Genomic DNA, 25,986 nt, shown 5'->3' with positions numbered 1-25,986 from the left:
AACAAATTTGGCAGCACGCTTTAGAAAACAACAAAGTAATAGAAAACAAATTCGATATTTACATTAACGCAGGCCAAGCACAGTTACTCATAAGCACAAGCGTGGAATAAAAAATAACAATAAATGATTTATGCGCATAAATATTTTTAAATGTGTGTAATACATGTATAAATACAGGATTAGATAGTATATATTTAATTTATAAACTAATATATAACTTAACCTAAATTCCTTTAATCACATCAACACGTTTACGTACGGCTATTTAGTTACTTTTAGGTACTTTGCTTTTGCTGCTGCTTTGTAAACATATTTTACTTTCTTTTGGTTTCCAATAAACAAGCATGCTTTCTACCGAGCGTTAGCGACATTGCCAACGGTTTTTTCTTTTCAAATGTCACCAAAGAAATAGCCCAAAGCTGTAGCGGCCTTCACGCGCACAAAGTGATTCTCATCCTTTAGCAGCACTGCCAGCTTATTGCCCACCGACTCGGTTTGTGTGTTGCGCTCCGGCAGGAAGTTGTGTAGTATGCCTAAAAAAAGTGCAAGGAATTAGAATTACCAATAAAAAATCACAAAAATGTGTAATACCTATAACAATGGCAGCGCTGCCGCGCACCTCGGCCCATTGGCTGCGCAATTTCGGTATGGCCGAGTCAATAAAATCTTGTATATGAGCCGGCAAGTCCATAGCCTGCAATTAAAATAGAATTCGCTTTTAGAAAGCGATGATTTCAAAAATATTTTACAAATACATACAATTAATTTTACGAAATCCACTATGAAAACGCCATAATTCAGCTGGCCGTGATCTATGAGGTGTCGCTGTGCCATTTCATTCACCTTTGGCGCATTCAATAAACCACAAACTTTACGTAGCGTACCCTTGCAAGCCTGAAAATGTGTGAACAAGAAAAATTGCTAGAAACCTTTCACAAATAAAAACATTTTCCAAAGAAGGACTTGATTTTGATCTTCCAGTTTGTATGGCAGCTATATTAATAGCTTGAAATCAAATAAAAGCACGTGCAATGAAAACAACTCACTCGTATGATCGTCGCTTCGCCCTCGCTCAAGTGCAGCAGTATGGGAAAGAGATTTGCAATCAGTTGCTCACGTAACGCCTCGGTGGAGGCAGCATTCGGCGATATGCTGCCGTCCCTCTCATACGCCTTCTTCGACTCGCACAGATCGCCGAAGAGTATAATGGACGCTTCGCGTATTTCGATGGAATAGCTGCCGAAGAATGGACGAATGCGTATGGCCAAGGAGACATGGAAAGACTCCAAGCGATCGCTGGGCAATGTTTGCAAAATGCGTGCCAAGCCGCGCATGCTCTCCAAGGGAATATTTATAAGACAGTCACTGTTGCGTAGAAAACAATAAACCGTTATTAAGATACTCACTACAAGCAACTCCAATTGATAAACTCACCTAACCGGATCGTCGATGCCCTTCAGCAAAGCGGTGACCGCCGTTTCCGTATACTTTTCAACGTCATGCTCCGTTAGATTACCCACATAACCTAAACCCTGTATGCTCAAACCGCGCACTACAGCGTTGGGGTCACTCAGCGCCGAACTCAAGTGCAACATAATCACCGAAGATATCTCACCGCATGGTTTGAGCGGCACCAGACGTGAGAATAGACCCACTGCCGCAATACGTTGACCATCATATGGCGAGGAAACATATTTGCTCAACGCAGTGACGACGTGCTTCATGCTGCTCGATGAGATTTCCAATTGGTTGACCAAACCGATGCCTATGGGTGTAAGCAGCTCAATATAGTTCTTCAAGTCGGTGCTGTTCGCTAGCTGTGTGTGCACGGTGAGCACTGTAGCTATCTGTTCCATCTCCAAATTACCGAGGAATGCTTGAAATGTATCTAATACGATTTGACAGGGATTCAATTTGACCAAATCTTTATTCGGCACAAAACCAAATTTCGACTTCGTCGACGAAGCGACAGTTGCCAGTGAGCTGACAGAGCTGTTGACACCCTGTTGAGTAGGCGAATGGCCACCGGTATGCATGGGTGCCGCCAGATTTGTATAGGTAGCCAATGAGGTTAGCAGCATGGTAAAGAGTTCAGGGAACTTCTTATGCAATTCCTGTAAATGAAAAGTGTTGTATTTACTATCAATACCGCAAATTTATAACAAGGCACCTTTACCTCTTTGACATCCTTGCAGGGCATAATCTCTTTTAGCGCGCAGAAAATGGCAAATGGTTGTATGCTCGCGATTTTCTGACGTTCACTTGCCGACGATTCACTTGGCTCGTAGAGACACGATGAGTTTAGTATTTGTAGAAAGTTCTCCAGTAGCGCAGCGGTGAGCTCAGGATCATTCGCGATGAGGTGCCAGTATTCGACAATGTTGCTGCGAGTTTTTATTTATTGAGTTAATTGGAAGTATAAAGTAAATACACGACAGATATTTACCTCTCGTACGGTAAGGGCTGAGTTAGCATTTCGAAGCAAACGAGCTTCGGATGATGTTTCGTCAGCGCTACGAGCGCTTTTAGTACACCGGAACGAGCACGGTTAATTTCACAGTCACGTATAGCCTAAAATACAAATTTTTGTTGTTATATCAAGTTGTTTAATTTTTGACTAGTTGCTAGGCTTACGCTCAGACTGTCCTTTACAAGATCCGGTATGGCGTGAAATAGCTCAGAACCTTTGTGTTGTATGAAAAACTTCAACACCACCGAAGCTCCAATCGATGAGCTTTGCTCCGGGTCACGTAAGCCTTGCAGCAGAGTTTTACTATGAAAAAATATATAGAAGAAATCAGGTTATTATAGGGCTCCAAATATTATTGTCAACGCTGTATAAAGTTCGCTTTTTTCGAATAACATTTATTTCTTCTCATGTTTTCATCTTTCTCTTACTCACCAAAATTGTAAATACTGAAAATTGGACATGCGCAGCGCGATGATCTTGGCGATTTCACCGGCCAAATTGTAGATCATCTTCGGATCGTCGGTAATAATTTGCTCCTTCACCAAATCGATCTCCTTTACCCAATCCGTTTCACTATCGGCAATGGTGAGGGTCTCGTAAATACAAGAGATTTCAAGTGTCTTTTGCAGTATATCCACAGACACTTGTCGCACCGTGCCATTCGAGTCTATGCAGCGTGGCACAATCTTACCCAACATTTGGCCCGTCTGATTGAATTTCGACGGTGCTTCACAACCGATTTTCATTGATTTTATATACACTTCCAGACCGTTATTGAAAACGTGCGATGCGCATATGCGCACTTCGGAATTTTTATCTCTGGTCCATGCCTCCAAAATCGATATGATCAAATCGAGTGTGGATGGCGAGGGGTCAGTTTCAATGATGGCCTTTGCGAGCGCATTCAGCTCCGGCAAGGATTCATTTAAATGTTTTGCCAGAAAACTGTTGCGTTCATCCTCTTCGGGTGAGTCGAATTTGATTTTTAAATGCTGAGCGCATGAAAAGAAGTTCTTACACGCAATCTCGAAGATAACACTGCCATCTACGGACTCTGTGGGATCCACGCCGCCTGGAAGATAAAGAGACAGAGAAACACTTATCAATTGTACAAGAATAATGTTGTTCCAAAGACAGTCGAGTCTACGCAAACGGAACTGGACCCGGATCAAGGACTATCAATTCGGTAGAATTCTGCCGCTACAAAAGAAATAATAGTAATATACGTGAAACTCACCAATGCGTATAAAGTCCGTGCCGAGTTTCAGTATTGTCGGCAACAGCGGCAGATCGTTAAAGGGCGCTTCAATCGGTATGCTAAACACGGCCTCCATTATCTGCTTGCGGTACTTGAGTGGCGCGGTGAGCTCCTCTTTTGTGGCAATGATCTGATTACAGATGCTCAGTAGCGTCTTAAGTATGGCCGACATAATGGTTTGATCCTTGGTGCCAGTCAGTTGCAATATCAGAAAGTTGAGTATTGTATCATCGAGGTTCTGCAGCGATTGCATGGGATCCGATTCATCCAAAATGTGGCCGAAGGACTTAATCACCAACAAATTTGTCTTGTACAATTCCTGCTCTTTGTGTGTGTCTTTGATAAAATGCAAATTGCTGAAGAAACCCGTTGAATGTTTGCGTCCGCCGATGTGCGCCAGCTCCGCTAACTTCTTGATGAGGTGTGTTAAGTGCTTGCGTGAGATGTAGCCCAAGGCAAGTGCGCACGGTGCAATCTTCTGCTCATATTCCGCATGCTTTATGTGCTTGTCGAGCTTCTCCTGGCGCGCCGAGGTGATGATCAAGTCGATTTTCGCATTCACTGTCTGCGGTTCCGTGACGAAGCAGAGCGCTAAAGCGAGTGACTTCATCAGCATACCGCGCTCGGTCGTCATGGTGGGCATGACGAATTCCAAATGCGGCGTGCTGATGGGATAGAGATTCAATTGGTCGGACATTTTGTTCACCAAGCGTTCGGCGAAGTTTTCATCGCGCGTATTTAAGTATTCGACGCTATCGCTTATGAACTCTATGAGTTTGCGCGAGAAGACGGACTCCTTGTTGATGTGCAGCAATAGATCGGGTATGTGTTTATCCCAGAGCGTATTCAGCTCGGGATTCAAATGCGGATAATAGTATTTCAAGAATGTCAATATGTTCGAAGAGCGTTTGATGCAGTGGAAATTGCCGAGTAGTGCAAGACAACGCGCAAATATGGATTCTGGACAGGGCACAATTATCTTGCCGCTTTTAACGTTCGCATGACTACCCTCCTTAGCGTGTTCTTCACCAGCGCCATCCTTCTTTTCGTCAGTCTCGTCGACGGCTGCAATTTCATATTCGATATTAGGTGATTTGGCGAATAAGCTGCCTAAGCATTTGGCCAAATTCGAGCATACGTCTGTGTAGTCCAACAACACGAAGTAGTTTAAGAGTTCGCGCTTCAACAGTTCATCCATGGTACCGGCCGTGGAGGAAAGCATGAAGAGTGAGTTCTCACAGGACAACACAAAATTGGCGTGCTCCTCCAGAGAGCCATGCTCTTGATTGACCTTAGTGTATTTGCAACTGTAACGTACCACGAACCATACGAACTCCTTCTCCTTGATGAAACCCTTCTGCGAGAGCGCCACTATCGCCTTCAGCAAGGTCATTTTCATTTTGATGCCCTTCTCCGACAGTATCATCGGTTTCAGGCACTCTAAGAAACCCTGCATCTTGTCGCCAATTTGCGCCGTGGACGTATTCATGAGATGTGTCAGTATTAGCAGCGACTTAATGCGATCACGTTCGCTATTATTGCGCAAGTGTATGAGAAGTGTGTCGACAATTTTCGATGCATAAATGCCGGAGAGCAGATGAAAGCAACGCAGCACTTCATAGTGACCCTTTACCGTCTGCGGCTTTTCATAGTCGGGGAAAACACAAATCAAATCGAAGAGATTCGATATTAACTGTTCGGCTACCGGATCTAATAACGAGGGTTGCAAGGCGATATTGGTTTTCAGCACCGAAGACAGAAATTGCGTCACCGAGTTGCGCTCGATGGAGCGACGATAGAGCGCCAGTATTTGTGGTATCAGACGTGTTGACTGTATCTTGTCCAGCGGCAGCAGCGGATACATGGAGGAGAGCGCTTGCAAGATTTCCACGCACACTTTGGGCTCACGCGTATGCAGCCATTGATTGAAGAGTACATCATAGGCAACAGAAATTTCAGTGCTGCAATCCGTTGATGCGTCGGCATCCTGAGCAGCAGTGGGCTGTGTGACTTCATTAGCGGTGCCAGTTGCAGCAGTCGCACCATGTGTCGTTGTTTGCTCAAGCAACGCTTCGCTGAAGTGGCCAAGAGCTGAAATTTGGAATTGCGAGAAAGAGAAAGAGAGCATATGAGTTCAGCTAGAAAAAGGTAAGACAAAACGTATGGACGCACCATAGGCATGTGCCTGCTTGATGTGATCCTGTTTGATGCCGCCCAGATTGGGCAAGACAGTTGCCAATATTGGTTTGATGAAGGGTAAAACGCCGGCCACATTGGCGGTAGCCATAGCGCCCAAGCATTGCATGACCATGAAATGCGCGACAGCGCCCTCTTTGGTGTGCGCCATCAGCGCCTCTATTACCGCCTTACATTCACTGTTACGTCCAATGGCCACTAGAATGGTGAGTGCGTGCTCTTGTATGAGTGGCTGGTGATCGGCCGAGCGCGTCAGCTCTTCAATAGCCAAAGTAATGAGTTTCTTATTCGCCTCCGAGGGTAAGGATGTGTCTGAGTTGACAACACGCTCAACGGCTCTGCAAAAAAATATTAGCATAGGTATATTAAGCCAAAATGCAGAGGGTCTAGCTGGTTAGTTGTTATAAAGTTTTTTATGTAAATGTAAAAGCGCACAAGATACCACAGTTACCAGAGTCTTTATAATAATGCGATCTGCTATAAAAATACTCTCAATAATATGACGTAACTCTGACAAAACGGGCGGAGATATGACACTTTATCATCATTATTTCAGCTGTAAAAAGAAATTAGGTTTCTTTTCTCCCACAGAGCTTGAGGTCAAGAAGGTCTTCAACCTGTCGATGACCACTCTTTAAATATCCGAAGTGTGGAAAATCGGAGAAGTGGTCCCATTACTGAATCCTGGGAAGTCCGCCAACAAATAGGGGTCTTATCGTCCGATAACTCTCCTCTCTGCAGTAGTGAAGACACTAGTGGCCTTACTACTCCAGACCTTAACACCCGACCTGAGCGTAGTAAACTACCAGCATGGCTTCCGAAAGTTGCACAGCACCACCACAGCACTTAACGCCACAAATGCCCAAAGAGTTCATGGCCTTAACCAAAGGCAGCCTACAAAAGCACGGTCCTCGTAGCGTTGGACTTCTCAAAAGCCTTTGAAACAGTCAATCACACAACGCTACTTAAGGACATCGAAAAATCTGCGCTTCCTACAGGATTGAAGAGGTGGGCTATGAACTACCTGAATGGTCAATTATCCGTACTATTTCGAGGTAAAAACTAATAACTGAGAAAAATTAAACAAGGGGTTCCGCAAGGTGATGTCCTCTCCTCATTACAGTTTAACTTCTAGGTCTGGAAACTCCCGCAACTACCAGAGCGAATTTCTATCACCTGTTATTGTGATGATTGCACGATAATGACGTCGGGCAATAGAATTTTTTGGCAAGTGCTCAAAACGTAACCGGCAATCTCTCCGAACTTTCGACTGTCTGTCAACACCCCTAAGATTTTAGGTGTGATTTTGGACAGCCTGATCTTCTTCACTCCTCACACGACTGCGATTATTGCCAAAGTACAGAGCAGATCCTAAAGTCGCTAGCCGCAGTACATAGGGAGAAGACAAAGAAAGGTTGTTGACAACATATTAGACATAGGTCCAGCATGTAATGAGTCTACGCATGACACTAGCCACCTCTTTATACGCCCTGCTAACCCCACACATCTGATACCCGTCTCCTTTTGGTTCAACACCGTCGAAACAACTCGTTGGTAGGCCCAGTCATTGGATGACGTCGATGATGAATTCTTTTAGAGTAAGTTTTTTTATTTCCTTTTTAAATTTCTCAAAAACAGCAAATCTTATTTAGCATATATCTTCTTTTAATCGGTCTACCATAGACTAATTGACACAGAACACTTTTAACAGATTTTTCCTCACTCATTCCTCTCCAAAAAGTAATTCACCTTCAGCTGTAATTTCGAATTAATTTACACTACGATAAACCGTTATTTCGCTCGATAAACGTACAACAACAACAACAATAAAGAAACATGCAACTCACTTTAGCAATATGATGACTGTTTGTTCCGGCAGCTTCGGATTCTTTTCACGATACTCCACGAGGGTGTCGACGGCGCGCGCCGGATGTGTCTCCAGTATTTTTACGAGCGAACTTTTTATGGCCGTGCGCACGGTCTCATCCTTGTCGATTAGTCCTTCGAAGAGGCCGTGCAAAATGCCTGCAAACAACAACAAAACGAATAAGCAAATTAAACATAAACTAGAAATATGTATTAAAAAGATTAGAAATCATGTTGAAATAATTGTATCAAGCAGTGAAAATCAGTTCGCTACTATTTGCTAGTTGGAAGGGCTTATGCCTCATATCCTTCGCGCAGGATGCACAGCTAACTGAATTATGCATTAGTTGGTTGGATTTCTGCCTTGTTTCTATGCTTGCCGCAGCAGGGACGTTGGTGCGGCGCTGAGTTCGTGCCGCCAATGGCTACCTGTTGCTAACTAAAAGCCAACAGCTGCTGAGCCAGTTTGCCAACAGTCGTTTTGCATAGGCGAGGAAGCCGTACAAGTAATTCAATTGACCTACATTCACCGTTACACAATTGCACTGCATGGAAGACAGCAAGTGTGGGGAATATGCAAGTGCGTATATTGGTTAACGGTTTATGGCATTCAACAAGTTGTAGGCACAACAAGTGATTTCTACACATAAAGTTATATTTGAAAGATATTTGAGTGGTTTTCAGAGAGGTTGTACATCCAAAATAGTTCATGAAGTTAAAATTTGTTCTGAGCATTGAAGCTGTAAAAAAGGCTCAAAGTTTATGATTTATAAATTCTAAAAAGTTGTACAATATTTTTCTCGAGAGAATCACGTTGATGAACCACCGATTCAATTCGGAACCATAAACACATTTGATCAAATTTGAACCGGACTAACAATAAAAAGTTAAGTTTCACATATTTTAATGCAAATCTCTGCCATCACTTTCCAAATAGGCTCCTCAACCAATAAAAGCATTCCAATTTTTCATAGACTTATTGTAAGCCTCGGCAGGGCCTTCAGCGACTTTTGGTTTTCTCGGTTTCGGTTAAACTTTGAATCGCCATTTGCTAGATTGTTAGACAGTTTCGATGTCATATTCATAAACCCATGTGTCGTCACCAGTAATGACACTTTTGATGGATGTGTGGTCTTCAGCTATGTTGTCAATCAACTGCGCCCTCTACTGGAGTCAAGTCTCTGCTTCATACCCATAACATTAATCGAAATGTGTTGAGTTGATCCATAAGAGATGTTGAGCATTGTTTTCTTAACTTTTTCGATGTCATCATTAACAGAGGTGGACGACTCGCATGAGGCAAGTTTTCCGTGATTTCAAGCCCTTCAATGAATGTTTTGTACCTCTCAAATACATGCATTTGTAATAAAATAGACCCCCCAAACAATTTTGTAATGTAGGATGCCGTAGCCGTAACTCCATAAGAAACACATAACAGAGATCACTCAACCCTTATAGCGACTTGTAACTTGGGGTTTTGACTTCGACAGTTTGCAGAACGTACATTTGCGAGGTAATTTGGCTTATTTTCATTTATCCGTGGTTTTCTGACTCCCATAACATTATTCACTAGAGAAAAAACCTATTTGAACAGACACCAACTTAAACTGCTTTAAGTAGTTACATGGGTTTTTTCATACAGAAAAACAAATTATTTGTCTACAAAGATTTTTTGAAATTTTCAAAGGAAAATATTCAAAATTCGGTCATTTCGAAATCATTCTGGGAAGGTCTTCGGAAAAAATATGCCTCCGTGTTGAAGGCAGAACTTTTTACAGAATCATTTAGATTTAATACAGTGAAGAAGCTCGCTACAGCTCCACCTATGAAGTCTCTAGATATTGAACAAAGGAAGGTAACAGTTCGTGGAAATTTCGATGTGTAAGATGCACCTCGCTCTGATCGACATAACGTTGAAAAAGTCGATGAAATTTGGGAAGAGATTAACCAGCAGCCAAAACATCGCTAAGGAACTTAACATTCATCATCGAACGGCTTTGAACCATTTAAAAAAGGCTGACTACAAAAAGAAGCTTGATGTTTTGGTACCACAAGAATTGTCTGTGAAAAATTTAATGGACCGAGTTAACATCTGCGATCATCTACTGAAACGAAATGGCGTCGAACCATTTCTAAGGCGAATGGTAACAAGAGATAAAAAGTGGATCAAATACGACAACAATGTGTCAAAAAGATCATGGTCCAATCGTGGTGAAGTTCAACAAGCTGACGCCTCGAAGAGTTATGCTGTGTATTTGGTGGGATTGGAAAGAAATCATTTACTATGAGCTGCTCCAGCCTGGTCAAACGATTGATTCTACCTTTTACTGTCAACAACTGATTAGATTAAAGCAAGCAATCGAAACAAACGGCCAGAACGGATCAACAGAAAGAGCTTCGTCTTCCATCAGGACAACGCCAGACCACACAGATCTTTGATGACTCGGCAAAAACTGGGGAGCTTGGCTGGGAAGTTTTGATGCATCCACATATAGCTCTGACCTTGCACCATCGGACTACTATTTGTTTCGGTCAATGCAAAACTCCCTTAATGGAGTAAAGTTGGCTTAAAGAGAAGACTGTGAAAATTACTTGTCGCAGTTTTTCGCCGAGAAACCAAAAAAGTTTTACACTTATCAAGTTGTATAGTGATTTTTCAAAAGTAGAACACCCAAATGACCAGCTGCTTTTATAATTATTTTGTGTTTATTCATATGGAATGACAATAATCAAATTAAAAAATGCATTAGCAAATCTCTCGAATCTTTCTAGGTAATTTAATATACTAGTTATATGTATGTATGTAAAGATAAAAGTATGAATTATGGCGCACAAATTAGAAAAAAAAAAATTTAAATTGAAAAAAAATTAAAACCAAATCAAATACAGATTTAGGAAAAAAAATTCATTATATTAGAAATTTAATGTATTTTAATTTGTTTTTTTTTTTTTTTTTCTTTTTTTTTTTTTTTTTTTTTTTACAACAAAAATGCATTTTTCCATTACCATAACCGCCTGCTAAAGTAATGACTAATTCACAGTTGCATCTTGATTTACCGTTCAGTTTCCGTTGTGTAAATATTTGAAGTGCTTTGTGCTCATATCGCGCTCTCTGAGTCTTTTCGTCCATGTAGTGTGGCACAAGTTTTGTTATGAAATCCAACATTGTGAGGAATTAATTTTTATTGCTTTTTTATTCAACTTTCGCTTTCAAACTTGTTTTAACTCCATTTTATCTGCACGTTACACTATTTTAAGCGCTTTGTTCGAATACAAGTAAGCATGCGAGTTTACCGTTTTGATCACTGCCTTCGCAACAACTGAAAGCCTCACAATGCTTTGCTCTCTGCTTTAGTGGAGCCTCTATGTGGGGAGTAGCATATCTCGTAATTCTTTTTGCATTGTAGGTGAAGAAAAAAGACGTATGTAATACCAAATTTGATTATAAAAGTACAAATAGGTAGATAAATATATTTCCGTAGCTTGGTGTTGTGCGCACCTCATGCTCATAATAGAATCATATTTCAACCTTTAAGATAGAATGTACGAATGTCAACGATATCATAACAGCTCGATTAGCATAGAGGGATGCGGTCGGATCCAAGTGCGATTAAACAAAGTCTATTTGAGTTATCTCTTCTAGCAGTAGACTTCTGTTGGCAGATAATGACAAACCTCTGAATATATTTCTGCCATAAAAATAATGCTCAGAAAATATATTACCCTTTTATCTTCAAATTTGTATTTTAAAACATTAAAAAATGTACTATACACATCTATTGTTATACATAGTATGTATATAGCGGATAATGTGCCTAAAAAAGCCTTGTTGAATTTATTACCAAATAAGAGAATAACAAGTGGAGTAGGACTTTCTCCACGATCTCACTACCACGTAATGGCTTTTCTACCGATTTCATGAAATGCTAAGTGCAAGTAGTTCCGAGAACCTCTTACGGTACACTTTAGGCCAGAAGGTTCTCTCTCTGGCCCTTCAAACTCACTGGAGGCTCAGCCCTAAAGCGAAAGTGTATATCGGACAACCGATTTGCTTCCAATCGGAGAAAATTGGCGTAAGGGTGTCTTTTCGAGCAAGCTCAACTGCTTTACAATTTCCGCTGTGTCCGGGCACACATGCAAATCTAAAATGATAAAGGCTAAAAGCTTTTGGTAATGACGTCGTGTACTCCTTGATTAGTTTTGTGCGCATAGTCAGCGAACTCAATCAGAGTGGATGCACACTTCTCTAAAGGAAGCTGCACTTTACAGCATTATATCCACCGCTACCTTGATGGCAGCCACTTCCGCTTGAAAGACGCTTCAGTGGTCTGCTAGCCTGAAACTAGAAATGAGGGAAGGCTGTCTTAACTTCGATCCACCTGTGAACTTCGATCTACACTTGTTCTCTGCTGTGTGAGCAGAGAAGGAACCACCAGGTGAAGGTTCCGCGATGCCGTGGACAGACTAAGTAATTTTGCTATGGTACTGAATCCCAACAAAGTATTTAGTTTAAACAGGTCAGGAGGCGAGAACTATCAGAGTTCATTTATACATAACTATAGTTGTGGTTTTAGCGACCGCACAGTTTGATTGAAGGTAGACTAGGAATTAACATCGCTGAAATATTATCCAATGGGAAAACGAGAAAACGGACTGTTTCAACGGAGTCGAACCATATTATAAAACGGTATTTAAGACGATTCAGTGTGAGCAGGCTTCGCACGACTTGTGTTGGTTAGGTTGGGATAAGTCTGAATATGTAAAAGATTAGAACATAACTGCGCGATGACGACTCTGGGTATAAAACTAAGGAGAGGATATCAGCTTTAAAAAAAACTAACTCAATAAAATTTACAAAATTGGCGAAATCTACTTAGAGCATTGTTGGACATATCTGAAGCGGTCAACAACGGCTCTACGGATTCTGTTCTGAATTGTATTCAGTCAATAGGTGTTGAGTCTCTAGAAAAAGAGGAGAGCAGAATGGAACGACGCTAGAACAACCAAGGAATCCTTCTACAAACATTAGTGGGGAATAAACTGCCAGAAAGGTTTTGGGAAGCAAGCGATTTCACTTCTACTGGGTGCTAGGTCCTAAAGATATCGAGGGATATGATGTAGTGGACGAGATTGTCAAGGATGGCGTACGGCTAATACTCGAAAACGTAATCAACATTCGGAAACTCATGCAATGTCTTTACGACGATTTGGACAGATGCATGGTAAAGAAAATCAAAGACTGATGGAAAGACCTACTACGGTGCAAGACTGCAAAAGTCACGTGCAAAACGATAGATCGGAAGTACACAAAATTCCTTTAGGTACTCTATAGAAAAGACAGAAAAGACTGTAGGAACATGATGAGACGACATGAGGTCACTTTTTGGTGGCGGCACACGCCTGCAGAATGGAGCTCACAGGACTAGAAGACTGCGCGTAAAGAACAAGGCACCAGGGAAAAAATGGATGCTGCAGATCTTTTTTGCAATCAAAGTCAATACTTGAAGAAGCATTAAAAAAATTAGGTTATGCTTACAGAATTACTGCGTTATATGGTATTTATTAGTCAATAAAGACGTAGTGCAAGCTTAGAAAACTACACGCAAATATTTAAACACAATTCATATACATACATACATATGTACAAATGTACTTGGAAAAGCTGCCACAATAAATACTCTTTGTATAAAATCCATAAAGCCCGTGAAAATCCATATTTAATGTCAATGTTCTACAACCGCTGTCGTTAGCTATTTTAGTACTATACATTCCAAATAAATGACTGATTATTATCAACTTATGAATGCACAGTACTTACTCTCTTAAAACGACTATTTTAACGATTTCAATTTTCGAACTTCAATAACAAATTTATATATAATAGGTTGTCAAAAAAGTCTTGCGGTAGTTTTATTGAATTTTCAATTGTTCATATATTTTTTTTGATGACTCATGCACAGCTCTTGACCCATGCTACGGCTGCTACTATGCCGGTCTCTTTCGACCAATTCAGCGATTTTATCGCAATTTTCGACGACAGGCCTTCCGGAGCGTGGCGCATCATCGACCAACTCTACACCAGAACGAAAACGTTGAAACCATCGTTGTGCGTGGAAATGGAAACTGTATCGGGTCCATAAACTGCACAAATTTTATTGGCGCCTTGAATTGAATTTTTACCTTTATCGTAGTAGTACTGTAAAATATGCAGTATTTTCTTTTTATTTTGCTCCATGTTTGTGATGCTATAACTCACGAATGACTTAAAAGAAACGACAATCAAACACGTGTTAGTACGTGAAATGAGCTTTCCAAAAAGGTATAGCATGACCCGATGCGACGAATAAAACTAGAACTACGCGCTCTCAGCCCAACTAGCGAAAATACCGCAAGACTTTTTTGACAACCTAATATATTTGCTACATTTTAAATGAAACATCCATATGTTTATGTATATATTTTGTTCATATCATAAGTTATGGATTTTTGTAAAACATATGTAAATATTCAGAACAATGCAATTGCCTCGGTCGCTATTAGTCACGAAAATCGTGGGGGCCTTTACATACACAGTAAAAAATAGGTATGTTTGTAGATATGAGTGCTTTCACCATGGGAATGTGTACTCATTATTTCGCATTCATACAAGTGCATGCACACTTTGCACTCTACATGCCTGGATATCTTGCTACATACCTATTCTACATATGTATACTAAGTAGAGATTGCACATGAATGTCATAATACGGCTAGTGCTTATTGAAATATTTTCTACCATTTTTACTATTTCAATGCATCTAAATGCTGACGAAAAAAGAAAAGCAGGTGCCAGGTGTTTCTGTGTGTAATAAAGATAAGCTTATGGCCAAGTTAGCTAAGTAAGCTTAGTCCTCGTTAGGGTGGTAAGGTACAGATAAGTTGTCATCAAGGTATTCAACGATAAGCCCAGGCAACGTGCTGTTTCACCGAGGTCGGACCATAGGGAGAGGGGTGTGAGATGTATGGGGTTAGCTGGGCAAGCAAAGAGGTGGTTAGAATCATGCGGGGATTCGTTGCATGCTGGGCATACATATATTTGTAGGGGTCGATAAGTAGGAATTTAGCCTGCTATAGTATCCAGAACGAAGCTGAGCAAGGGTCGCTATTGATTCACGTGGCAACTGGAACTCTTCGTCTACAATGGATAGTAGTTTGACTCCAAGGTGATAAAGTTAGCTGCGTCCACAGTCTAGTCGGTGAATTGTCTTATGCCGTCGTCGTAGTACCTCTTGATGCTCTTAGACCTTAGGCGGTTCCGCTTCAGGTGACTGCAGGAATGGTTTCTTCAAAAACACCGCAGCAGAAAGAAAGGACACCTTAATTGGGAGCATACAGGCTTCACTGTGTAGATGCTCGACAGCAGACATCAAAAGCCATCCCGTTATAGTCCGGATTGCTGTGTTCTGGCATATCTGAAGCTTCCTCGTCTGCGTTTAACTACATTCAGGCGACCATATTGGTGCGGCTGCCCCAAATTTCCAACCCAACCTAAAAAGTCAAGGTTATTGGCAGTCATAATTTTAACGCCGTCGACTGCAATAGTAAGGTCAAGTCTGTACTTCTTCGTTCAGTTTGTGAATTTAGTGGGGGAGATACGTGGTTCCATGCCGGGAGGAAAGGAGAATTTCGGAGAGTGCTGGTAGAGTACCGTTGTTGTTTTTGTTATATATATTTAAGATATTTTTCAATTTTCCTATACTTGGCCAGACAAAAATTTAAGTCCGTTCCGGTTTAAAGAGTACCCATCTGGCTTGTGGGGGATATTTTTGAATATTACCCACTAAATATGCTAATACAAATATATATATGTATGTACATATGTACATTTCTTAAGAGGTTATGTCTACTTGTAAGTCAGAAAAACGGGATTTTTTCGTTCCTTGTTTTTTTTGAAGAAGCTGACCTCTAGAAACCGGATTTTTATCCGCCCAAGCACTGTCAATTTGGCTCCGAACAAAGGTGTCTCCCGAAAGATTTTTCTGCCTGAATCCAAAAAATGGCGAATTCCGAAAAATTTTTTTTTTTTTTTTTTTTTTTAAGTTTACCCAGAGTGGTTTTAGAAATCATTAAAATTAGAAAAAATGTTATTAATTCGAATATTACCTGACAAATATATCTCAGAAGTGATAAATTCAAGTCGACTTTCAACGACTTTTTCGAGGGAAATAATTCAAGTTTCGGGATCTGATTACACAAAGTTAAACGAGTGTAATGCTGAATAGCCTTACTGAAAGTAACCATATTTGGGTGTCTGGTCACAAGGGTATAGCCGGGAATGAACTGGCTGTTGAGCTTGCCCGCTCTGCAAGCTTGCATAAGAAAGATAGGACCGAAACCGGCGGGGCACACCTTATTTTTCATTTTCCAATATAATCTAAATTAAACCATTCACACACTCACACTAATGCAAAGCACCATAAATTTAAAACACATTACCTATTATATAAGTTTTATATACCTGTGCACTTAAACGAATATGTATGCAAGTAAATAGGTGAGTATATGGCTATCTATCGCTTAAAAATAGAACAATCTCTCTGGAGTGATAAGTCTTGCATAAATAAATTACCCACTAACTTGAGGATAAACAATCAACATATTGACTCCACCACCTACGGTTAAAACAACAGACCTTGTATATACATATATACACCTACACATATTACCTATTAAGTATGTACATAAATAAGCCAGAAGCAATTTTAATGAAGCTCAACAGGTTACATACAGATAAACCGGCCCGGTTGTGCATTAAAATACGCACCAACGGTAACAACAACAACAACAACAGCACAAACAGATAAGACATGCTTATTATGGCTTTACTAAATTGCGACACGACAGTGGATCAATAAAATCCACCTATTTTTCTGCGTTAAAATACAAGCTGAGCATGAATGTGGCGGAAAATCTGCGGAAATTGTGGTACACACGATGAGAGATAGCCGAGGCGACCTGCCTGCCGGCATTTGAATGACAGCCAATAATTTGCGTGTTAATACACGCACACAATTTAATTACCCAATCAACCGGAGGCATACTACATTAGTGAGGTAAGAAATTTAATTTTTTTCGAATTTTGGCCAATGCTAGAAAATACGTCGCGATTTCAAAATTCAAGTTTTCTGCAAAATAATCATAGGGGTTTATATGAATAGTATGAATATAATAAAATGTCCGTGGCAAACTGAATATACCCTGTATAGGGTATAAAAATGTAATTAAACTGCAATCGGAAACTATTTGGGGTTAGGGGAAAAACCAGAAGTTGCTGTTGGCTTATAATAGAAAATAAGGATGAAAAAATAAATAAATGAGTAACTTGCGTTTGTGTAATGCAAAAAGTAAATAATCAACATTTTTTTCGAAATGAGTCACGGAAAAGTTGCGCCCAACTCTGTTTTGCTGTTGCAGACACAGTCATAAATAGTAGTTACATTTTGTCTGCATTTATTTACATACACAATATTTGTTTTTTTTTTTGCATGGAGAATTAACATATTCCATTGTAACTTACGAAAAAATGTGTAAAAAATTTATTTTATTTGAGCAATGAAAAAATCGGTATGGCTATGCATTTAATTATTTTTTTTTAATTATTGAGGTTAGTTACTTAATAACCAGAAATTAATAAGTAATTTGTAATTTATAAAAAAGAAGAAATAATAAACATATTTCGTACTCAAACAATTTTTTTTAATCGCAAAACTCAAAAATAGTAATAATTATTGTATACTTACCCAAGAAGCTTACCAACTTCAAAATATATATATGCATACATATGTACATACAATATATAAATACTGATTACATGTTCTATGCAACAACATTTTTACCAAACACCCACAAATAGATGTTTGAGTTGATTAAAAATGATGAGGAACAGTAATAACATACAACACCCCCTTTTTGAAGCAAATTGTTACTCAAATAAATATATAGCGTGGCTATAATATGTGTGAAATGTGTCCTAAAATAAACACAATAAAAATTGTAGCGTTATAGGTCTTTATTACCTTCCAAAATAGATGGCTTGTCAGGCGTTCCACCATCGCCTCCGCTCCCATTCCCTTTGCTATGGCGGTCCATTTTCTTCGTCGAGCTCCGCGTTCTCTTCCACTTCTCCAGTTTAGTGGTTGCCTGCTATTATTTATTCCTAAAACACACAGGTGTTGAGCAAACTTTAGGCTTTCACTAATACACTGCGATTTTAATTAGTACAAATATATAGTATTAGTAGTACAAAGATATCTCGCGAGGATTTATTAAAGTAGAAATGATTCACAGCTTAATTGGCCTTTTGCACTCTTATCAGAATATTTGTTTTCAATTTATTCAATAAATTTTATTGGATGGTTAATATATGAATTCAGTGACCATCCAATCACCAGCACACTCGTTTAACCAGAGCTCTCTTTTAGCTTTGTTTAATTTTACTTGCACCTAATGTATATACCACATATGCATATCTTTTTTATTTGTTTGTTGTTGTGCAATACATTTTACTCTTTCAATAATTGCATATTTCGCACACAAACAATAGACACTGTTAATTTTATTAAGCATGTATGCGCTTATCGGCATTTATTAACACTAGTTACATTATACACATATCTGCCAATATTTTATAATATATATTTATATTTTTTGGTATAATTAAAAAAAAATTCCGATGATGATATTTTGCAAAATATTGTGAAAAATTAATTTGAACTGCACTGTCCAAAGTCTTTTTCTCTTCTGATTATTTGCAACGTAAGCGGATCGCTCTCCCCTGAGCTCCACTGCGTATTGGGTGGTGGCGCCCCTACCCGGGTACAACTGATGTTTTCTCTGTGTTTTTACCTTGTCTATTGGACTGATGACGCAAACTTATAGTAGGTAAATAATATTTTTTCACAATTTATATACTTCATATGTTTAAAACTATAGAAATAAGTTGATTGCTTTCATTTTAATAAAAAATTTTAACTTTTCTATGAAAACTTTCCAATTAGACAATCTGGAGAACTGCGCAAAAACAATTGATATCAGCTGTGCGAATATTTTTGTTTGAGTTGTCAACAGAATGTCAAATATTCAAGCAGAGAACGTATATTTATAGAGAAGGTCCAACAACGGACAGGCGTGTAAACTGTCAAAAGCTAACAAAATGCGATGAGTGCATTTCACCACAGCTAGCTAAGAAGGAGAAATCTTAACAGTGGAGCGTGAACAGAGCTGAGCATTCAATGNAAATAGCATAAGTTTTCTCATTTCACACTGAAAATGCTCAATTCTGCTATTTTCGTGTCCCCTGATGTTAAGTGGTGAAACGCGCTAATAATTTTTTGTGGTGAAATGCACTCATCCAAAACAGTAAATATCCCAAAATTGAAATATCCCTAAATTTTTGATATCGTGAACCTTCTCTATAAATATACGTTCTCTGCACCAAGTACAGAACGAAATACTGAAACAGGGTGTGCCTTATGTTTATTTCTTATTAACAATATTCTGAGGATTATTTAAATTTAAAAAAAATAATTTCATTGATTGATTGGAATACTGAATACATATAATTTCGAAATGCTTTTACACATATTTATTATTTATTTTAATCACTAACAGAGAGTAGATATTGGAACTTGCTTAAAATGCTATATTACTTTGTTAGTATCGAAAATTGTATAATTAAAAATCACTTAATATATTTATCCATAAACTTCTTGTGAAATTCATTGCGCAGCGAGTCGTTGATGAAATGTGTCTTCTTTTCCGGTTCAGAGCGAGCACAATTCTTAAAAACCACATCATCATCCCAACGTCGTTTCACCTTCAAATCACTGCCCAAATTTTTACTCGCTGTTGCGCCAGTACCTGAGGCATAATTGATCAACGGATTGCCAGATAAAATGTTCTCCATTCGTATACGCTCCTCTTCCTGTTTCTTTTCTTGATCTTTACGCGCTTCATCCTGTAAACGTTCTTGTTTAATTTTATTTAATTCTGCCAACAATGCGGCGGTGTCATCTTCTTCATCCGAATCGGAATCCTCCTCGGAACTGTCTTTGTCTATCGGATCGTCAGCATCTAAATTCACAGGTGCTGTTGGTTGTTCTACCCGTGCTCGCTTTGGCCCACTGGCACCACTATTTGCAGAATTGTTCGCTTCGATTGCTTTACGCACAATTGATGGCAAAGCTTTGCTTGGACGTGCTTCACGTTCACGCTCCTCTAATTCTTTGCGGAAATCACGGTTGCGTAGCTCATCTGAGGTGCCTTGACCAGTTTCTCTATAATTAAATAGTAAAAATTGTTGTCAAAATTATGTTTATTAGTATTTTATATACGCAAATACCTGTATTTGAGTTTTGTATGGCCTGGTAGATCTCTGCTGGAATATTGTTTAGAGAGAGCACTTAAATCCTTTTCGCCACGTCCGCTGCCTCCACGTGCGGGATCAAAAGTTGGTCGTGCAGCTGTAGTCATTTTGTTCAACTATTTACTACTTGGTTTAAATTATTCGTTGATTTTATTTACCGTATCGAGATGTTTTCTTTTGATAGTGGTATTTTCTTGTGTTTTTAAAACGTTTTGTGCTCGCTTCCTCTTATTCGCTGTGGTGTTCACAGTAATATTGCAGCTGTTTAGGTTACGTTCGGAAAGGGTCACAACGATATGGCTATTAGGAAGTCATGAATAAATGGAAATTATTAAAAATAAATTAAACAAAAAAGATATCAAAAATTTTACGTAACGGTACAAGTTTTGCAAAAGTAAATATACATATATTTTAAATATATCGAGAGAGAATAATACGATCTTTTACAACTAGTGATGCAAGCTTTACAAAAATATCGATAAATAAAACTATAGAAGAAGTTTTCGAATGGGTAGATTTAAATCGAAAATAATACAAATGAGATTCCGTGGAGCACTGGAGCGGTTGACCTTTGAGTTCTCCTATATAAACGTAGACCCAACCACTCAGCGCTTTGAGCCGAGGACAACATGGCAGGGAGGACGACGACGACATGCCCTTATGCAACGGCGCTCAGTAAGTGAAATAAACGCTGGAAATGTAGCCAACACTACTTAAAGTCTCCAAGCAGGCTCCACTGCTCGGATTCGAGGAAGGCATAATGGGCTTGTACTGAAAGAAGTGCACGAAATAAGAAGGGAGACGATGAGGCCGACTCGGCATTGCCAGGCAGGAGGAACGAAGGGTCAGAGCCAGCAGTGCTTTCCTGCTTCAAAAGTGTGTAAGGACAGAAATACCGCATCTGTTTGCAAACGTAGTAGAGGGACTCGGAGCCGTGGAGCAGTCAACACTAATCCGAACGGGAGGCGTTCAAGCGAAAAGACGGCGGTCCCGAACACGCATGCCGCGAAACGTAAAAGTGCACAAACAATGGCACAGAAGCGATCGAACTCCGGCAGAGGGTTAACCTGGCGGAGACTCTGGGGTTAGAAGAGCTTGCAAGATCTTCTCATAGAAGAGGTATACAAGTTGTGTGGGTATCCAGTATCCTTCCATGTACTTTAAGGCGGTATGCTGTAGGTGGATTGTAAGGATGACAGACGTGCTAACTGGCTATGTAATATCTCTCCCAAGCTGCTATGCTAGTAGCGTTCCGTCTTAGGCTCTAGGGCTTATTAGGAACCAAAACGAATTAATACCACGTTTTGGTTAGTGGTATATAGCAAAATTAAGGATTCCGTAAAGAGGGCTTCCGCCTACTACCCGTTCAACTCGGTAGTTTTGAGAACCTACAAGCCCAAGGCTTTTGAAGAGAGCGGAAAGGATGAGAAAATGCCGGTAGACAAGATAGCCGCTCGCTTCGGTGCCAGTACGGCTAAGCAGGCTGCAACTGCTGAAGCTATAATCAACTATGGATACAACGAAAAAGACAGGCGTAAAAGAGGGAGTGCTAGTCTCCACGAAAGAGCTCTTGCAGGGACTTAAGGACATGGATGGCAACGTTACCTCAGTCAGCACCGAGGATCCCAATCAATTGAACTTTTAGGTTATCTAGATTAATATAAGAATTGAATTCAAAATTCTTCGCCCAGTTGGTAAAGAAGGCTTTTGAAGATTCAGTTGAGCCTATACCTTGGAATCTTCATCACTCTCTTAGGAAGTTAGGTAAATTACTCGATATAAATACTTTAACATTTTGCTGGATAAAATCCGTGCAAATTTAAGAATCACCTCGACCTAACATCTGTCAAGGTGTCAGCGCTACCACATTTTTTGTAACTTTCCATTTGAACTTCTATACTTGTAGGAATATTTGAATGTGTGAGTTGGCGATTTCTAGCCCGCTCATTGAACTCACATCCAATCACCTTGCTACCTAATCAAACTTGGCACCTTCACCTCACCGCAAGCAAACCACCTGTATTACGAGTTCATAACTACAAAATATTATCAATGTGTGTGTGTGTGTAGTCTTCGCTTGGCATCGGTAAATGCAGATGCAATAAAAGTATGCTTCTGACCAAAGTGTGAAACCGCAGAAGAACATCGGTAGCGAATTCAGAAATAATCATCACGATTCTTAATGCCAAATTATTGCGAGCAAACAAGGACGGACACATTTAACAACGCCCAGCACAGTCGACCGCGATGGCGCTCACGCTCCACGCTTCGGAAATGGAATACCGACGTATGTATGTATGTATAACGTTGATAACAATAATCAGCGAAGGAGAGGGTAGACCTCGGCAGGGTCTGAACAAAATCAATCAGCGAATCGATCAATTTTATACAACAAATTTACAAAAAGCAAACAAATGCACAAACTGTTACTTGCTCTCTGCCCTCCGCACCACATGAAACGAACGAGTGAGTGCAATAAGTACGAACAGAAGTCATCGGCGGGTTAAATGGTTCGTGATCGCGTTGCTTGCATTCGATTGCGCTGGTTGTGCGAGGTAATTCCTTTCAATTTCACGCGCCCAATTCACAGTCACTTCAACGGCGCGCTCTCAGGCCGCGCAACTCATTCCAAACTCACCTGTCAGCCAAGAGTCAAGTTCAGCACAAAAGTCGACTGCTTCCAACACACCGTTCGTTCCGACATACCGCGTGCTGTTGCCGATTTGCGTGGCGCTGTTGGTTGTGTGAGCATTGCATCGTCTTTTGCATCCTTCCAGTCCATGGGCAGTCTCATTTGCCTAATCGGTAGCTCGATTACACAACACAAAGGCCACCGTTATTGGACTCTTGATGGGCGCATCAAATCCGAATAGTTGTCGCTATTACGTTCGGTGCTTCCGCAGCTCACGGCGTAAATACAACAATCAAGCGCCACAGTATTATTGCAATGATTCTGCAAGGTCTATGTGCCTCTGCCTGCTGCATAGTGTCTATTTCGTGAAAAGATATGCCCAAATTTCATTGGAGCTCTGTCGAAAATTATTTGTATGGATAAATTATCTGTCCACAAAGCAGTAATATCGTTGCTTATTTCACTCGATCTTTTTCAATTGTAATTAATAGGTCTTTGTTTCAAAGGCTAGGCAATTACATATGCCCTACACAAAGAAGAATCCGAGGCAATAAGAAGGTTCTATAATCGCATTTTGAACTACAAAATCCATACAGTTGAACTGGTCTCAGCAAGAAATTAACCCTTAGTCAAAAGCTCTTCCTAGGTTCTTAGAAATATATATGGATTGTGGTTTTGCACCGCGATCTATGGTCTATGGTGCAAATTCCAAGAACATGCTGGGCGCAATGGAAGTGATGTGATCCTTTCCACGTAGATGGATCCAAGGATCTTCAGTCTGCTTCTACAAATTGGCGGGCAATCTAGAATCAGGTGTTCTGCAGTTTTCGGTTCCATGTCGCAAAACCTGCAGTTTGCAATAGAGGTCATGCCCATGTTAAACAGGTGTTTCTTGAGTGCCCAGTATAGAGCGTGACAAGGAGACGGAATTTGTCTCGAGTGAGGTTGATCATATCTTTAAACCGTGTTAGGCTATGTAATGTAATCATTCCATTCCGCGTTACTGCCGTGAGTAACAATACACTTCTCTGTGAAATTTATGCTCTTCGGAACGGCATCTATTGAAAGAAGGCCCAGTGGTGTATCTTCCTCTAAGGGCTTCATTTGAGACGAAATTATCCTCCATTTATCATGCCCCTCTGCTGCCATGAGCAGCATAGTATGCTTTACTGCCTGTTTCATCACTAAATGGACACTAAGCTTATGATCTTTCCGGCAGATAAAGTGGTTTTAAGTAAGAGCCTCAGGTCACTGATTAGTATCTTAATTATTTTTAAGGGCTTAGTAATCTTCTCAAGTTTCGCCTACTGTGCTAATATTATCCTTTCTTAATTTCAAGATCTTGGTAATGTTTCAAGCCTTACTTCCAGCAACTATATGATCAAAACTCTTATCACATTTTGTCAAAAACTTGCTTGCTGCAAGACAGACGCCCGTTGTAGCCGTCACTACAATTTGAACAGACGCTACGACTTACCTCACAGAAGGATTGTGGATTTGTGGATTGTTTTAGTTTCGGTACTCATGCTATTATGCTACCATTAGGGTCTCGCAAGTCGATAAGGTTAAAGTTGAGTACCGAAGCTAGTTATGCTATCATCAGTCTCATTGGACTTAATCAGTCCCTCATCGCGAAGGGAGGATCATCTGTCAATTAAGTTCTGTTTAACCATACCGAAGGTAGGAGTCTTGGTGAAGATAAGCAGAACTTAACTTTCAAACGGTTGCTAACCAGACATTGAGAAAATTGCCCTTAGTGTTGATGCAAATATATTATAACATGGTTTTTTTTTTTTGAACTCTTCGTCTTCTCCCTAAAAAACAATAATAATAAGTATAACATTGCTCATTTGTACCCACTGTAGGCGTTCGTTTCATGACTGGAGCACGTCGCGCAGCGCTAGTTCATGTTTATTCTTAAGCTAATTATGTCCTGGTAGCAAATTGAAAACGAGATCGAGCGACTAATTTGAATTCATCAAATTCATGCTTCCACGCTTCCACCGTTTTCGCCGCACATATATATATACATACATATATAATACGTACTGACGCTACAATTCGGGAGATATTTTTAATGCATAAACGAAATAAGATTTCTTAATAAGAGGTATGGACGAGTATATAGTTATGTAAATACATATAAATAAATAAATATATATATATATATATAGTATATATGTACGTATATAATTGTATACATACATATTTCCACACCGCGGTTTTTGCTTTGTTGCAAATCATTTGTTTATTCAGCACCAAGTTGACTCGTTCATATTCCTTAGTATATAATTATATTTACATACATATATACTGCATATATATACATATGTATGTATGAATAAGTAGTCTGCAAAACGCCTATTTTCGGGACGGATTTCAATGTTTGCTTAATGATATCGCTCGCAATATGACAACCCTTCCTCTTCAACACTGACCTCAAACCACAAATTCGTTTAAGTATGTGATAATGTGCCGAATGCGGCGAGTGCAAGACGGCGAACGATACAAGTAGTTCTAAGGGGAACTCAGCACCACAAACCGTATTTATCATATGTAAGTTAATTAAGGAAATGTTGCAATCGCAGAATAAACATTTCTAACGTATTTATGAGAGCAGTTGTCATATTGATTACAGTCTTTTAGCGATTCAATCATTACTCCTTGCAAAACAGAAAGTAACGATAAGGAACGAAAACGAAGAGTAAACGAAATTTTTTGGCGGAATTTTTCTCGTAATTTGAGATGTTTTAAAAAGCTGAAATAATATGCAACTCAATTTTATCGAATACCAAGTATTATCATTTTATTATTATAACGGTTTGTAAAAACAAAATAAGGTTTGTACCAATATAGACAACATAGAACGTCAAACCAGATAGACATGACAGCTTAACATGGGTTCGCTTAAAATATATATAAGTCATACATATGTACATATGTATCTACATATGTATGTATTTGAAATGAAATGAGCAGCATGTGCGAACTGACCAATTGACTGGCTTACCATAGTAAAACAGATTTTTTGACAAATTTTAGTTCAGCATAGTTCCTTTCAAGTGCGATACACTGATTATACCAACTTTTCCACTTTTCGTTACCATAGTTGTGTACGATTTGACCTTGTTTGCTTCAAAATAGGCCTCGGTTTCGGCAAT

The 25,986-nt window shown here is 39.7% G+C and overlaps 2 protein-coding genes across 3 annotated transcripts in view; both read right to left on the bottom strand.

Moving 5' to 3' along the window:
• Positions 1–122: 122 nt before the first annotated feature.
• Positions 123–18,885, bottom strand: LOC108975881 (maestro heat-like repeat-containing protein family member 1). 2 transcript variants are annotated; one of them, XM_018944684.1, is made up of 14 exons: positions 18,675–18,885; positions 17,846–17,985; positions 7,772–7,949; positions 5,901–6,262; positions 3,708–5,819; positions 2,903–3,542; positions 2,635–2,773; positions 2,447–2,571; positions 2,177–2,384; positions 1,435–2,114; positions 1,047–1,365; positions 760–894; positions 592–694; positions 123–533 (listed from the first exon to the last, which is right to left on the bottom strand). In XM_018944684.1, the coding sequence occupies exons 2-14, from the start codon at positions 17,916–17,918 to the stop codon at positions 391–393; spliced, it is 5,217 nt and encodes a 1,738-aa protein (XP_018800229.1). In that variant the 5' UTR covers positions 17,919–17,985; positions 18,675–18,885; the 3' UTR covers positions 123–390. The 2 variants fall into 2 exon arrangements, with proteins under 2 accessions (XP_018800229.1, XP_018800228.1); XM_018944683.1 differs by having other exon boundaries at positions 17,846–18,885.
• Positions 18,886–19,398: 513 nt separating this feature from the next.
• Positions 19,399–25,986, bottom strand: part of LOC108975920 (protein CWC15 homolog) — a 40,273-nt gene continuing 33,685 nt past the window's right edge. The window contains exons 2-3 of the mRNA XM_018944759.1: positions 20,170–20,493; positions 19,399–20,104 (exon numbers count right to left, since the gene is read on the bottom strand). Of these exons, the coding sequence (XP_018800304.1) occupies positions 19,510–20,104; positions 20,170–20,300 (726 nt within the window). The 5' untranslated portion in view covers positions 20,301–20,493 and the 3' untranslated portion in view covers positions 19,399–19,509. The remainder of the gene's footprint in view (positions 20,105–20,169; positions 20,494–25,986) is intronic.

The sequence above is a fragment of the Bactrocera latifrons genome, unplaced genomic scaffold (assembly GCF_001853355.1).
Source record: "Bactrocera latifrons isolate USDA-ARS-PBARC rearing strain unplaced genomic scaffold, ASM185335v1 scaffold_7, whole genome shotgun sequence".
NCBI classification, from domain to species: domain Eukaryota; kingdom Metazoa; phylum Arthropoda; class Insecta; order Diptera; family Tephritidae; genus Bactrocera; species Bactrocera latifrons.
The sequence above is the reverse complement of the archived record's forward strand: the minus strand, read 5'-3'. Positions and strand labels throughout refer to the sequence as shown.

Bases quoted from the DNA above. Each gene is read 5' to 3' on its own strand.
- LOC108975881 (XM_018944683.1), bottom strand. From the start codon at position 17,918: ATGGACCGCCATAGCAAAGGGAATGGGAGCGGAGGCGATGGTGGAACG. The intron at 3,543-3,707 runs GTGAGTTTCACG...TTTATCTTCCAG, and splicing joins CACGGACTTTATACGCATTG to GCGGCGTGGATCCCACAGAG. The intron at 1,366-1,434 runs GTGAGTTTATCA...TCTACGCAACAG, and splicing joins GGCATCGACGATCCGGTTAG to TGACTGTCTTATAAATATTC.